Source organism: Amyelois transitella, chromosome 7, assembly GCF_032362555.1.
Source record: "Amyelois transitella isolate CPQ chromosome 7, ilAmyTran1.1, whole genome shotgun sequence".
In the NCBI taxonomy this organism is placed as follows: Eukaryota; Metazoa; Arthropoda; class Insecta; order Lepidoptera; family Pyralidae; genus Amyelois; species Amyelois transitella.
The window spans coordinates 3894449-3908014 of NC_083510.1; the positions used below are offsets into that span (position 1 = coordinate 3894449).

The following is a 13566-nucleotide window of genomic DNA, read 5'->3' on the forward strand; positions in this document are numbered from 1 at the left end:
CGGAGGTATCAGTTTTTCTGACATTTCACTAGATTTAATTTAGTAAAACGACATTTCACTGACTATTTTAGTAAGAAGGCGTCGTAAATAAGAATATTCAACATATGCCGTGATTTCGTGATATCCCTAGGGATTTCGCGAAATCTCTGGTTACTTCATTTTCCTGCGACACATACAAAGGAACCAAAGCGCGAGCGTTGCATCTGTCACTAGTGATGTGCAAGCTTAGCATTAGCTACAGCTACAGCTTACACACCAAACTCATTAGAGTTTGTTGTGTTATGAAAAACAGCACATGAAGCCACAAACTCGATAAGAAAAACAACCAAGGCTGAACTCTCATTCAAAAAGATGCAGGAGAAGATGGCAAGTTCATGTTTTTGACTCCCCACTTCTGCTTTCATCAAATCATTTTTTTTTGTTGCTCATTGAAGATAGCTGTTGTAATTCTTCAATGGTAAAACATATATTTACACACGAGTAATTGAATTCAAAATACTTGTTGTATTGGTAATTTTACAAATTTTTAACTGCTGTCAACGTCATGTTGATACGTCTGCAGTGTTACCAGCTTAGCGCTAGGTCTAGCGCCTTTTCGATTTCGTCGGCGCCGAAAGTTCAGAGTGTGGCGCGCAGCGCCCATTTTGTGGCAGTCTAGGGCGTTTTGGTATTGACAAACTTCATTGAAATATTACTGATATTCAAGGATTTCACGGACCTCCAAGCGCTTGTGCGAGACCGATTTGGCGCCTTCTCGTTGGAGAGCTGTCAACACTGTACATGCGTCGTTGCTTTATTTTGCGACACGTCATTCATACATTCGTCGTCACTCGGCAGTTTCGAAAGCTTTCACTGGCGGCTGCTTATTACAAGCTACAATCTTATTTCAATACTCAAGTATAATCTCTAAGAAATCTGTGAATATAACCTCAGAGTAATTTGTGCAACTGAGAAAAAAGTACACGCGGAATATTGTCTCCTGAGATAATATTTATTTAAAAACATGAACATGGGAGAGGAAGACGAATACGCGTGTGTGAACAGGAGCCGGCTGGTAATCAAAGATGATTCTGGAATCAAGAACAAGAAAAAAAGGAAGGCTGACAAGGCCACTGAAAAAGTAATTGAGATGGAAGTAAAGCAGCGCATTAAAGAACACACTCCTGAACAAAGGCGGACCAAGGCTGAACTCTCGTTCAAAAAGATGCAGGAGAAGATGGTAAGTTGATGTTTTTAATTCCCCACTTCTGCTTTCATCAAATCAATATTTTCTTCTTTTTATTTTTGTTGCTCATTGAAGATAGCTGTTGTACCTAATTGTTCAATGGTAAAACATATTTACACACGAGTTATTGAATTCAAAGTGCGTTTTGTATTGGTACTTACTTATATAAATTTTTTGTTTCAGCAAAAACAAAGGACACAACGAAAAGCTGAGAGGACTCACAAACAGCGTGTGGAAAAATTCAACCAACATTTGGACAGTCTGACTGAGCACTTTGACATTCCCAAAGTCTCCTGGACTAAATGAGTGCATTACATTTACAGTGTAGAAAAATGGATTTTACTTCATGAGACATTAATTGTTCTCTATAAGCCATTGTAGTGTTGCACTGTACGATAATTTTTTTCAATTGTGTGAGCCTGAGCTTAGATGGCGTAATCTCTCCACTCCATTGCAAGAATCGAACCGCCGGTGCAGATTGGCGACATAAACCTTTGATCTCATTCTATTTTTGTAAAAGGATCCAAAAAGTAATGTGTTAAAATTGTATGTAAACTTTCTGTCATTTTTTGTATACTTGTCTTCTTAGGTTAGCTTTGTCGTCATTTATGTTTAATAAACATACAAATTGACAATGTCAATGTTATGTATGTACCTACAATGATTTGTGAAATTTACTCGTTTACCAACACATACATGTACTTGATTTTTGTAATAGAAAAATATTATGTAAGTAGTGCCATTTCTTATTTTATTTTCCTCATATACTTTTTTCCTACCATCCAAAATGTCAAAAGAAACAAGAAATCGTTAATTTAAACATAAAATACATTTATTGAAACCGAGACTGAACCATTGAGACTCTTGCGTCCAATCGAAATAAGAATATCACTGTCAGTTCACTGACTGCTGTCAACGTCATGCCTATCTGTCAACGTCATGTTGATGATACGTGTGTGCAGTGTTACCAGCTTAGCGCTAGGTCTAGCGCCTTTTCGATTTCGTCGGCGCCGAAAGTTCAGAGTGTGGCGCGCAGCGCCCATTTTGTGGCAGTCTAGGGCGTTTTGGTATTGACAAACTTCATTGAAATATTACTGATATTCAAGGATTTCACGGACCTCCAAGCGCTTGTGCGAGACCGATTTGGCGCCTTCTCGTTGGAGAGCTGTCAACACTGTACATGCGTCGTTGCTTAATTTTGCGACACGTCATTCATACATTCGTCGTCACTCGGCAGTTTCGAAAGCTTTCACTGGCGGCTGCTTATTACAAGCTACAATCTTATTTCAATACTCAAGTATAATCTCTAAGAAATCTGTGAATATAACCTCAGAGTAATTTGTGCAACTGAGAAAAAAGTACACGCGGAATATTGTCTCCTGAGATAATATTTATTTAAAAACATGAACATGGGAGAGGAAGACGAATACGCGTGTGTGAACAGGAGCCGGCTGGTAATCAAAGATGATTCTGGAATCAAGAACAAGAAAAAAAGGAAGGCTGACAAGGCCACTGAAAAAGTAATTGAGATGGAAGTAAAGCAGCCCATTAAAGAACACACTCCTGAACAAAGGCGGACCAAGGCTGAACTCTCGTTCAAAAAGATGCAGGAGAAGATGGTAAGTTGATGTTTTTAATTCCCCACTTCTGCTTTCATCAAATCAATATTTTCTTCTTTTTATTTTTGTTGCTCATTGAAGATAGCTGTTGTACCTAATTGTTCAATGGTAAAACATATTTACACACGAGTTATTGAATTCAAAGTGCGTTTTGTATTGGTACTTACTTATATAAATTTTTTGTTTCAGCAAAAACAAAGGACACAACGAAAAGCTGAGAGGACTCACAAACAGCGTGTGGAAAAATTCAACCAACATTTGGACAGTCTGACTGAGCACTTTGACATTCCCAAAGTCTCCTGGACTAAATGAGTGCATTACATTTACAGTGTAGAAAAATGGATTTTACTTCATGAGACATTAATTGTTCTCTATAAGCCATTGTAGTGTTGCACTGTACGATAATTTTTTTCAATTGTGTGAGCCTGAGCTTAGATGGCGTAATCTCTCCACTCCATTGCAAGAATCGAACCGCCGGTGCAGATTGGCGACATTAACCTTTGATCTCATTCTATTTTTGTAAAAGGATCCAAAAAGTAATGTGTTAAAATTGTATGTAAACTTTCTGTCATTTTTTGTATACTTGTCTTCTTAGGTTAGCTTTGTCGTCATTTATGTTTAATAAACATACAAATTGACAATGTCAATGTTATGTATGTACCTACAATGATTTGTGAAATTTACTCGTTTACCAACACATACATGTACTTGATTTTTGTAATAGAAAAATATTATGTAAGTAGTGCCATTTCTTATTTTATTTTCCTCATATACTTTTTTCCTACCATCCAAAATGTCAAAAGAAACAAGAAATCATTAATTTAAACATAAAATACATTTATTGAAACCGAGACTGAACCATTGAGACTCTTGCGTCCAATCGAAATAAGAATATCACTGTCAGTTCACTGACTGCTGTCAACGTCATGCCTATCTGTCAACGTCATGTTGATGATACGTGTGTGCAGTGTTACCAGCTTAGCGCTAGGTCTAGCGCCTTTTCGATTTCGTCGGCGCCGAAAGTTCAGAGTGTGGCGCGCAGCGCCCATTTTGTGGCAGTCTAGGGCGTTTTGGTATTGACAAACTTCATTGAAATATTACTGATATTCAAGGATTTCACGGACCTCCAAGCGCTTGTGCGAGACCGATTTGGCGCCTTCTCGTTGGAGAGCTGTCAACACTGTACATGCGTCGTTGCTTTATTTTGCGACACGTCATTCATACATTCGTCGTCACTCGGCAGTTTCGAAAGCTTTCACTGGCGGCTGCTTATTACAAGCTACAATCTTATTTCAATACTCAAGTATAATCTCTAAGAAATCTGTGAATATAACCTCAGAGTAATTTGTGCAACTGAGAAAAAAGTACACGCGGAATATTGTCTCCTGAGATAATATTTATTTAAAAACATGAACATGGGAGAGGAAGACGAATACGCGTGTGTGAACAGGAGCCGGCTGGTAATCAAAGATGATTCTGGAATCAAGAACAAGAAAAAAAGGAAGGCTGACAAGGCCACTGAAAAAGTAATTGAGATGGAAGTAAAGCAGCGCATTAAAGAACACACTCCTGAACAAAGGCGGACCAAGGCTGAACTCTCGTTCAAAAAGATGCAGGAGAAGATGGTAAGTTGATGTTTTTAATTCCCCACTTCTGCTTTCATCAAATCAATATTTTCTTCTTTTTATTTTTGTTGCTCATTGAAGATAGCTGTTGTACCTAATTGTTCAATGGTAAAACATATTTACACACGAGTTATTGAATTCAAAGTGCGTTTTGTATTGGTACTTACTTATATAAATTTTTTGTTTCAGCAAAAACAAAGGACACAACGAAAAGCTGAGAGGACTCACAAACAGCGTGTGGAAAAATTCAACCAACATTTGGACAGTCTGACTGAGCACTTTGACATTCCCAAAGTCTCCTGGACTAAATGAGTGCATTACATTTACAGTGTAGAAAAATGGATTTTACTTCATGAGACATTAATTGTTCTCTATAAGCCATTGTAGTGTTGCACTGTACGATAATTTTTTTCAATTGTGTGAGCCTGAGCTTAGATGGCGTAATCTCTCCACTCCATTGCAAGAATCGAACCGCCGGTGCAGATTGGCGACATAAACCTTTGATCTCATTCTATTTTTGTAAAAGGATCCAAAAAGTAATGTGTTAAAATTGTATGTAAACTTTCTGTCATTTTTTGTATACTTGTCTTCTTAGGTTAGCTTTGTCGTCATTTATGTTTAATAAACATACAAATTGACAATGTCAATGTTATGTATGTACCTACAATGATTTGTGAAATTTACTCGTTTACCAACACATACATGTACTTGATTTTTGTAATAGAAAAATATTATGTAAGTAGTGCCATTTCTTATTTTATTTTCCTCATATACTTTTTTCCTACCATCCAAAATGTCAAAAGAAACAAGAAATCGTTAATTTAAACATAAAATACATTTATTGAAACCGAGACTGAACCATTGAGACTCTTGCGTCCAATCGAAATAAGAATATCACTGTCAGTTCACTGACTGCTGTCAACGTCATGCCTATCTGTCAACGTCATGTTGATGATACGTGTGTGCAGTGTTACCAGCTTAGCGCTAGGTCTAGCGCCTTTTCGATTTCGTCGGCGCCGAAAGTTCAGAGTGTGGCGCGCAGCGCCCATTTTGTGGCAGTCTAGGGCGTTTTGGTATTGACAAACTTCATTGAAATATTACTGATATTCAAGGATTTCACGGACCTCCAAGCGCTTGTGCGAGACCGATTTGGCGCCTTCTCGTTGGAGAGCTGTCAACACTGTACATGCGTCGTTGCTTAATTTTGCGACACGTCATTCATACATTCGTCGTCACTCGGCAGTTTCGAAAGCTTTCACTGGCGGCTGCTTATTACAAGCTACAATCTTATTTCAATACTCAAGTATAATCTCTAAGAAATCTGTGAATATAACCTCAGAGTAATTTGTGCAACTGAGAAAAAAGTACACGCGGAATATTGTCTCCTGAGATAATATTTATTTAAAAACATGAACATGGGAGAGGAAGACGAATACGCGTGTGTGAACAGGAGCCGGCTGGTAATCAAAGATGATTCTGGAATCAAGAACAAGAAAAAAAGGAAGGCTGACAAGGCCACTGAAAAAGTAATTGAGATGGAAGTAAAGCAGCCCATTAAAGAACACACTCCTGAACAAAGGCGGACCAAGGCTGAACTCTCGTTCAAAAAGATGCAGGAGAAGATGGTAAGTTGATGTTTTTAATTCCCCACTTCTGCTTTCATCAAATCAATATTTTCTTCTTTTTATTTTTGTTGCTCATTGAAGATAGCTGTTGTACCTAATTGTTCAATGGTAAAACATATTTACACACGAGTTATTGAATTCAAAGTGCGTTTTGTATTGGTACTTACTTATATAAATTTTTTGTTTCAGCAAAAACAAAGGACACAACGAAAAGCTGAGAGGACTCACAAACAGCGTGTGGAAAAATTCAACCAACATTTGGACAGTCTGACTGAGCACTTTGACATTCCCAAAGTCTCCTGGACTAAATGAGTGCATTACATTTACAGTGTAGAAAAATGGATTTTACTTCATGAGACATTAATTGTTCTCTATAAGCCATTGTAGTGTTGCACTGTACGATAATTTTTTTCAATTGTGTGAGCCTGAGCTTAGATGGCGTAATCTCTCCACTCCATTGCAAGAATCGAACCGCCGGTGCAGATTGGCGACATTAACCTTTGATCTCATTCTATTTTTGTAAAAGGATCCAAAAAGTAATGTGTTAAAATTGTATGTAAACTTTCTGTCATTTTTTGTATACTTGTCTTCTTAGGTTAGCTTTGTCGTCATTTATGTTTAATAAACATACAAATTGACAATGTCAATGTTATGTATGTACCTACAATGATTTGTGAAATTTACTCGTTTACCAACACATACATGTACTTGATTTTTGTAATAGAAAAATATTATGTAAGTAGTGCCATTTCTTATTTTATTTTCCTCATATACTTTTTTCCTACCATCCAAAATGTCAAAAGAAACAAGAAATCATTAATTTAAACATAAAATACATTTATTGAAACCGAGACTGAACCATTGAGACTCTTGCGTCCAATCGAAATAAGAATATCACTGTCAGTTCACTGACTGCTGTCAACGTCATGCCTATCTGTCAACGTCATGTTGATGATACGTGTGTGCAGTGTTACCAGCTTAGCGCTAGGTCTAGCGCCTTTTCGATTTCGTCGGCGCCGAAAGTTCAGAGTGTGGCGCGCAGCGCCCATTTTGTGGCAGTCTAGGGCGTTTTGGTATTGACAAACTTCATTGAAATATTACTGATATTCAAGGATTTCACGGACCTCCAAGCGCTTGTGCGAGACCGATTTGGCGCCTTCTCGTTGGAGAGCTGTCAACACTGTACATGCGTCGTTGCTTTATTTTGCGACACGTCATTCATACATTCGTCGTCACTCGGCAGTTTCGAAAGCTTTCACTGGCGGCTGCTTATTACAAGCTACAATCTTATTTCAATACTCAAGTATAATCTCTAAGAAATCTGTGAATATAACCTCAGAGTAATTTGTGCAACTGAGAAAAAAGTACACGCGGAATATTGTCTCCTGAGATAATATTTATTTAAAAACATGAACATGGGAGAGGAAGACGAATACGCGTGTGTGAACAGGAGCCGGCTGGTAATCAAAGATGATTCTGGAATCAAGAACAAGAAAAAAAGGAAGGCTGACAAGGCCACTGAAAAAGTAATTGAGATGGAAGTAAAGCAGCGCATTAAAGAACACACTCCTGAACAAAGGCGGACCAAGGCTGAACTCTCGTTCAAAAAGATGCAGGAGAAGATGGTAAGTTGATGTTTTTAATTCCCCACTTCTGCTTTCATCAAATCAATATTTTCTTCTTTTTATTTTTGTTGCTCATTGAAGATAGCTGTTGTACCTAATTGTTCAATGGTAAAACATATTTACACACGAGTTATTGAATTCAAAGTGCGTTTTGTATTGGTACTTACTTATATAAATTTTTTGTTTCAGCAAAAACAAAGGACACAACGAAAAGCTGAGAGGACTCACAAACAGCGTGTGGAAAAATTCAACCAACATTTGGACAGTCTGACTGAGCACTTTGACATTCCCAAAGTCTCCTGGACTAAATGAGTGCATTACATTTACAGTGTAGAAAAATGGATTTTACTTCATGAGACATTAATTGTTCTCTATAAGCCATTGTAGTGTTGCACTGTACGATAATTTTTTTCAATTGTGTGAGCCTGAGCTTAGATGGCGTAATCTCTCCACTCCATTGCAAGAATCGAACCGCCGGTGCAGATTGGCGACATAAACCTTTGATCTCATTCTATTTTTGTAAAAGGATCCAAAAAGTAATGTGTTAAAATTGTATGTAAACTTTCTGTCATTTTTTGTATACTTGTCTTCTTAGGTTAGCTTTGTCGTCATTTATGTTTAATAAACATACAAATTGACAATGTCAATGTTATGTATGTACCTACAATGATTTGTGAAATTTACTCGTTTACCAACACATACATGTACTTGATTTTTGTAATAGAAAAATATTATGTAAGTAGTGCCATTTCTTATTTTATTTTCCTCATATACTTTTTTCCTACCATCCAAAATGTCAAAAGAAACAAGAAATCGTTAATTTAAACATAAAATACATTTATTGAAACCGAGACTGAACCATTGAGACTCTTGCGTCCAATCGAAATAAGAATATCACTGTCAGTTCACTGACTGCTGTCAACGTCATGCCTATCTGTCAACGTCATGTTGATGATACGTGTGTGCAGTGTTACCAGCTTAGCGCTAGGTCTAGCGCCTTTTCGATTTCGTCGGCGCCGAAAGTTCAGAGTGTGGCGCGCAGCGCCCATTTTGTGGCAGTCTAGGGCGTTTTGGTATTGACAAACTTCATTGAAATATTACTGATATTCAAGGATTTCACGGACCTCCAAGCGCTTGTGCGAGACCGATTTGGCGCCTTCTCGTTGGAGAGCTGTCAACACTGTACATGCGTCGTTGCTTAATTTTGCGACACGTCATTCATACATTCGTCGTCACTCGGCAGTTTCGAAAGCTTTCACTGGCGGCTGCTTATTACAAGCTACAATCTTATTTCAATACTCAAGTATAATCTCTAAGAAATCTGTGAATATAACCTCAGAGTAATTTGTGCAACTGAGAAAAAAGTACACGCGGAATATTGTCTCCTGAGATAATATTTATTTAAAAACATGAACATGGGAGAGGAAGACGAATACGCGTGTGTGAACAGGAGCCGGCTGGTAATCAAAGATGATTCTGGAATCAAGAACAAGAAAAAAAGGAAGGCTGACAAGGCCACTGAAAAAGTAATTGAGATGGAAGTAAAGCAGCCCATTAAAGAACACACTCCTGAACAAAGGCGGACCAAGGCTGAACTCTCGTTCAAAAAGATGCAGGAGAAGATGGTAAGTTGATGTTTTTAATTCCCCACTTCTGCTTTCATCAAATCAATATTTTCTTCTTTTTATTTTTGTTGCTCATTGAAGATAGCTGTTGTACCTAATTGTTCAATGGTAAAACATATTTACACACGAGTTATTGAATTCAAAGTGCGTTTTGTATTGGTACTTACTTATATAAATTTTTTGTTTCAGCAAAAACAAAGGACACAACGAAAAGCTGAGAGGACTCACAAACAGCGTGTGGAAAAATTCAACCAACATTTGGACAGTCTGACTGAGCACTTTGACATTCCCAAAGTCTCCTGGACTAAATGAGTGCATTACATTTACAGTGTAGAAAAATGGATTTTACTTCATGAGACATTAATTGTTCTCTATAAGCCATTGTAGTGTTGCACTGTACGATAATTTTTTTCAATTGTGTGAGCCTGAGCTTAGATGGCGTAATCTCTCCACTCCATTGCAAGAATCGAACCGCCGGTGCAGATTGGCGACATTAACCTTTGATCTCATTCTATTTTTGTAAAAGGATCCAAAAAGTAATGTGTTAAAATTGTATGTAAACTTTCTGTCATTTTTTGTATACTTGTCTTCTTAGGTTAGCTTTGTCGTCATTTATGTTTAATAAACATACAAATTGACAATGTCAATGTTATGTATGTACCTACAATGATTTGTGAAATTTACTCGTTTACCAACACATACATGTACTTGATTTTTGTAATAGAAAAATATTATGTAAGTAGTGCCATTTCTTATTTTATTTTCCTCATATACTTTTTTCCTACCATCCAAAATGTCAAAAGAAACAAGAAATCATTAATTTAAACATAAAATACATTTATTGAAACCGAGACTGAACCATTGAGACTCTTGCGTCCAATCGAAATAAGAATATCACTGTCAGTTCACTGACTGCTGTCAACGTCATGCCTATCTGTCAACGTCATGTTGATGATACGTGTGTGCAGTGTTACCAGCTTAGCGCTAGGTCTAGCGCCTTTTCGATTTCGTCGGCGCCGAAAGTTCAGAGTGTGGCGCGCAGCGCCCATTTTGTGGCAGTCTAGGGCGTTTTGGTATTGACAAACTTCATTGAAATATTACTGATATTCAAGGATTTCACGGACCTCCAAGCGCTTGTGCGAGACCGATTTGGCGCCTTCTCGTTGGAGAGCTGTCAACACTGTACATGCGTCGTTGCTTTATTTTGCGACACGTCATTCATACATTCGTCGTCACTCGGCAGTTTCGAAAGCTTTCACTGGCGGCTGCTTATTACAAGCTACAATCTTATTTCAATACTCAAGTATAATCTCTAAGAAATCTGTGAATATAACCTCAGAGTAATTTGTGCAACTGAGAAAAAAGTACACGCGGAATATTGTCTCCTGAGATAATATTTATTTAAAAACATGAACATGGGAGAGGAAGACGAATACGCGTGTGTGAACAGGAGCCGGCTGGTAATCAAAGATGATTCTGGAATCAAGAACAAGAAAAAAAGGAAGGCTGACAAGGCCACTGAAAAAGTAATTGAGATGGAAGTAAAGCAGCGCATTAAAGAACACACTCCTGAACAAAGGCGGACCAAGGCTGAACTCTCGTTCAAAAAGATGCAGGAGAAGATGGTAAGTTGATGTTTTTAATTCCCCACTTCTGCTTTCATCAAATCAATATTTTCTTCTTTTTATTTTTGTTGCTCATTGAAGATAGCTGTTGTACCTAATTGTTCAATGGTAAAACATATTTACACACGAGTTATTGAATTCAAAGTGCGTTTTGTATTGGTACTTACTTATATAAATTTTTTGTTTCAGCAAAAACAAAGGACACAACGAAAAGCTGAGAGGACTCACAAACAGCGTGTGGAAAAATTCAACCAACATTTGGACAGTCTGACTGAGCACTTTGACATTCCCAAAGTCTCCTGGACTAAATGAGTGCATTACATTTACAGTGTAGAAAAATGGATTTTACTTCATGAGACATTAATTGTTCTCTATAAGCCATTGTAGTGTTGCACTGTACGATAATTTTTTTCAATTGTGTGAGCCTGAGCTTAGATGGCGTAATCTCTCCACTCCATTGCAAGAATCGAACCGCCGGTGCAGATTGGCGACATAAACCTTTGATCTCATTCTATTTTTGTAAAAGGATCCAAAAAGTAATGTGTTAAAATTGTATGTAAACTTTCTGTCATTTTTTGTATACTTGTCTTCTTAGGTTAGCTTTGTCGTCATTTATGTTTAATAAACATACAAATTGACAATGTCAATGTTATGTATGTACCTACAATGATTTGTGAAATTTACTCGTTTACCAACACATACATGTACTTGATTTTTGTAATAGAAAAATATTATGTAAGTAGTGCCATTTCTTATTTTATTTTCCTCATATACTTTTTTCCTACCATCCAAAATGTCAAAAGAAACAAGAAATCGTTAATTTAAACATAAAATACATTTATTGAAACCGAGACTGAACCATTGAGACTCTTGCGTCCAATCGAAATAAGAATATCACTGTCAGTTCACTGACTGCTGTCAACGTCATGCCTATCTGTCAACGTCATGTTGATGATACGTGTGTGCAGTGTTACCAGCTTAGCGCTAGGTCTAGCGCCTTTTCGATTTCGTCGGCGCCGAAAGTTCAGAGTGTGGCGCGCAGCGCCCATTTTGTGGCAGTCTAGGGCGTTTTGGTATTGACAAACTTCATTGAAATATTACTGATATTCAAGGATTTCACGGACCTCCAAGCGCTTGTGCGAGACCGATTTGGCGCCTTCTCGTTGGAGAGCTGTCAACACTGTACATGCGTCGTTGCTTAATTTTGCGACACGTCATTCATACATTCGTCGTCACTCGGCAGTTTCGAAAGCTTTCACTGGCGGCTGCTTATTACAAGCTACAATCTTATTTCAATACTCAAGTATAATCTCTAAGAAATCTGTGAATATAACCTCAGAGTAATTTGTGCAACTGAGAAAAAAGTACACGCGGAATATTGTCTCCTGAGATAATATTTATTTAAAAACATGAACATGGGAGAGGAAGACGAATACGCGTGTGTGAACAGGAGCCGGCTGGTAATCAAAGATGATTCTGGAATCAAGAACAAGAAAAAAAGGAAGGCTGACAAGGCCACTGAAAAAGTAATTGAGATGGAAGTAAAGCAGCCCATTAAAGAACACACTCCTGAACAAAGGCGGACCAAGGCTGAACTCTCGTTCAAAAAGATGCAGGAGAAGATGGTAAGTTGATGTTTTTAATTCCCCACTTCTGCTTTCATCAAATCAATATTTTCTTCTTTTTATTTTTGTTGCTCATTGAAGATAGCTGTTGTACCTAATTGTTCAATGGTAAAACATATTTACACACGAGTTATTGAATTCAAAGTGCGTTTTGTATTGGTACTTACTTATATAAATTTTTTGTTTCAGCAAAAACAAAGGACACAACGAAAAGCTGAGAGGACTCACAAACAGCGTGTGGAAAAATTCAACCAACATTTGGACAGTCTGACTGAGCACTTTGACATTCCCAAAGTCTCCTGGACTAAATGAGTGCATTACATTTACAGTGTAGAAAAATGGATTTTACTTCATGAGACATTAATTGTTCTCTATAAGCCATTGTAGTGTTGCACTGTACGATAATTTTTTTCAATTGTGTGAGCCTGAGCTTAGATGGCGTAATCTCTCCACTCCATTGCAAGAATCGAACCGCCGGTGCAGATTGGCGACATTAACCTTTGATCTCATTCTATTTTTGTAAAAGGATCCAAAAAGTAATGTGTTAAAATTGTATGTAAACTTTCTGTCATTTTTTGTATACTTGTCTTCTTAGGTTAGCTTTGTCGTCATTTATGTTTAATAAACATACAAATTGACAATGTCAATGTTATGTATGTACCTACAATGATTTGTGAAATTTACTCGTTTACCAACACATACATGTACTTGATTTTTGTAATAGAAAAATATTATGTAAGTAGTGCCATTTCTTATTTTATTTTCCTCATATACTTTTTTCCTACCATCCAAAATGTCAAAAGAAACAAGAAATCATTAATTTAAACATAAAATACATTTATTGAAACCGAGACTGAACCATTGAGACTCTTGCGTCCAATCGAAATAAGAATATCACTGTCAGTTCACTGACTGCTGTCAACGTCATGCCTATCTGTCAACGTCATGTTGATGATACGTGTGTGCAGTGTT

At 37.3% G+C, this 13566-nt stretch overlaps 8 protein-coding genes across 8 annotated transcripts; all 8 read left to right on the forward strand.

Moving 5' to 3' along the window:
* Window positions 1–833: 833 nt before the first annotated feature.
* LOC132901941 (protein FAM32A-like) lies at window positions 834–1907 on the forward strand. The gene is made up of 2 exons (XM_060945262.1): window positions 834–1219; window positions 1409–1907. Exons 1-2 carry the CDS (start codon window positions 1004–1006, stop codon window positions 1529–1531), a joined length of 339 nt encoding a protein of 112 aa, XP_060801245.1. The 5' UTR covers window positions 834–1003; the 3' UTR covers window positions 1532–1907.
* A 288-nt stretch (window positions 1908–2195) lies between these two features.
* On the forward strand, window positions 2196–3530 carry LOC106132379 (protein FAM32A). Its single transcript, XM_013331769.2, has 2 exons — window positions 2196–2844; window positions 3034–3530. Exons 1-2 carry the CDS (start codon window positions 2629–2631, stop codon window positions 3154–3156), a joined length of 339 nt encoding a protein of 112 aa, XP_013187223.1. The 5' UTR covers window positions 2196–2628; the 3' UTR covers window positions 3157–3530.
* Window positions 3531–4083: 553 nt separating this feature from the next.
* LOC132901944 (protein FAM32A-like) lies at window positions 4084–5157 on the forward strand. The gene is made up of 2 exons (XM_060945265.1): window positions 4084–4469; window positions 4659–5157. The coding sequence occupies exons 1-2, from the start codon at window positions 4254–4256 to the stop codon at window positions 4779–4781; spliced, it is 339 nt and encodes a 112-aa protein (XP_060801248.1). The 5' UTR covers window positions 4084–4253; the 3' UTR covers window positions 4782–5157.
* A 288-nt stretch (window positions 5158–5445) lies between these two features.
* Window positions 5446–6780, forward strand: LOC132901936 (protein FAM32A-like). The gene is made up of 2 exons (XM_060945251.1): window positions 5446–6094; window positions 6284–6780. The coding sequence occupies exons 1-2, from the start codon at window positions 5879–5881 to the stop codon at window positions 6404–6406; spliced, it is 339 nt and encodes a 112-aa protein (XP_060801234.1). The 5' UTR covers window positions 5446–5878; the 3' UTR covers window positions 6407–6780.
* A 553-nt stretch (window positions 6781–7333) lies between these two features.
* LOC132901943 (protein FAM32A-like) lies at window positions 7334–8407 on the forward strand. Its single transcript, XM_060945264.1, has 2 exons — window positions 7334–7719; window positions 7909–8407. The coding sequence occupies exons 1-2, from the start codon at window positions 7504–7506 to the stop codon at window positions 8029–8031; spliced, it is 339 nt and encodes a 112-aa protein (XP_060801247.1). The 5' UTR covers window positions 7334–7503; the 3' UTR covers window positions 8032–8407.
* Window positions 8408–8695: 288 nt separating this feature from the next.
* Window positions 8696–10030, forward strand: LOC132901935 (protein FAM32A-like). Its single transcript, XM_060945250.1, has 2 exons — window positions 8696–9344; window positions 9534–10030. Exons 1-2 carry the CDS (start codon window positions 9129–9131, stop codon window positions 9654–9656), a joined length of 339 nt encoding a protein of 112 aa, XP_060801233.1. The 5' UTR covers window positions 8696–9128; the 3' UTR covers window positions 9657–10030.
* Window positions 10031–10583: 553 nt separating this feature from the next.
* LOC132901942 (protein FAM32A-like) lies at window positions 10584–11657 on the forward strand. Its single transcript, XM_060945263.1, has 2 exons — window positions 10584–10969; window positions 11159–11657. The coding sequence occupies exons 1-2, from the start codon at window positions 10754–10756 to the stop codon at window positions 11279–11281; spliced, it is 339 nt and encodes a 112-aa protein (XP_060801246.1). The 5' UTR covers window positions 10584–10753; the 3' UTR covers window positions 11282–11657.
* Window positions 11658–11945: 288 nt separating this feature from the next.
* LOC132901934 (protein FAM32A-like) lies at window positions 11946–13280 on the forward strand. Its single transcript, XM_060945249.1, has 2 exons — window positions 11946–12594; window positions 12784–13280. The coding sequence occupies exons 1-2, from the start codon at window positions 12379–12381 to the stop codon at window positions 12904–12906; spliced, it is 339 nt and encodes a 112-aa protein (XP_060801232.1). The 5' UTR covers window positions 11946–12378; the 3' UTR covers window positions 12907–13280.
* Window positions 13281–13566: the final 286 nt, after the last annotated feature.

Coding starts and splice junctions, on each gene's coding strand:
- LOC132901941 (XM_060945262.1), top strand. CDS start 1,004: ATGAACATGGGAGAGGAAGACGAATACGCGTGTGTGAACAGGAGCCGG. Junction 1,220..1,408: donor AAAAGATGCAGGAGAAGATG/GTAAGTTGATGT, acceptor TTTTTGTTTCAG/CAAAAACAAAGGACACAACG.
- LOC106132379 (XM_013331769.2), top strand. CDS start 2,629: ATGAACATGGGAGAGGAAGACGAATACGCGTGTGTGAACAGGAGCCGG. Junction 2,845..3,033: donor AAAAGATGCAGGAGAAGATG/GTAAGTTGATGT, acceptor TTTTTGTTTCAG/CAAAAACAAAGGACACAACG.
- LOC132901944 (XM_060945265.1), top strand. CDS start 4,254: ATGAACATGGGAGAGGAAGACGAATACGCGTGTGTGAACAGGAGCCGG. Junction 4,470..4,658: donor AAAAGATGCAGGAGAAGATG/GTAAGTTGATGT, acceptor TTTTTGTTTCAG/CAAAAACAAAGGACACAACG.
- LOC132901936 (XM_060945251.1), top strand. CDS start 5,879: ATGAACATGGGAGAGGAAGACGAATACGCGTGTGTGAACAGGAGCCGG. Junction 6,095..6,283: donor AAAAGATGCAGGAGAAGATG/GTAAGTTGATGT, acceptor TTTTTGTTTCAG/CAAAAACAAAGGACACAACG.
- LOC132901943 (XM_060945264.1), top strand. CDS start 7,504: ATGAACATGGGAGAGGAAGACGAATACGCGTGTGTGAACAGGAGCCGG. Junction 7,720..7,908: donor AAAAGATGCAGGAGAAGATG/GTAAGTTGATGT, acceptor TTTTTGTTTCAG/CAAAAACAAAGGACACAACG.
- LOC132901935 (XM_060945250.1), top strand. CDS start 9,129: ATGAACATGGGAGAGGAAGACGAATACGCGTGTGTGAACAGGAGCCGG. Junction 9,345..9,533: donor AAAAGATGCAGGAGAAGATG/GTAAGTTGATGT, acceptor TTTTTGTTTCAG/CAAAAACAAAGGACACAACG.
- LOC132901942 (XM_060945263.1), top strand. CDS start 10,754: ATGAACATGGGAGAGGAAGACGAATACGCGTGTGTGAACAGGAGCCGG. Junction 10,970..11,158: donor AAAAGATGCAGGAGAAGATG/GTAAGTTGATGT, acceptor TTTTTGTTTCAG/CAAAAACAAAGGACACAACG.
- LOC132901934 (XM_060945249.1), top strand. CDS start 12,379: ATGAACATGGGAGAGGAAGACGAATACGCGTGTGTGAACAGGAGCCGG. Junction 12,595..12,783: donor AAAAGATGCAGGAGAAGATG/GTAAGTTGATGT, acceptor TTTTTGTTTCAG/CAAAAACAAAGGACACAACG.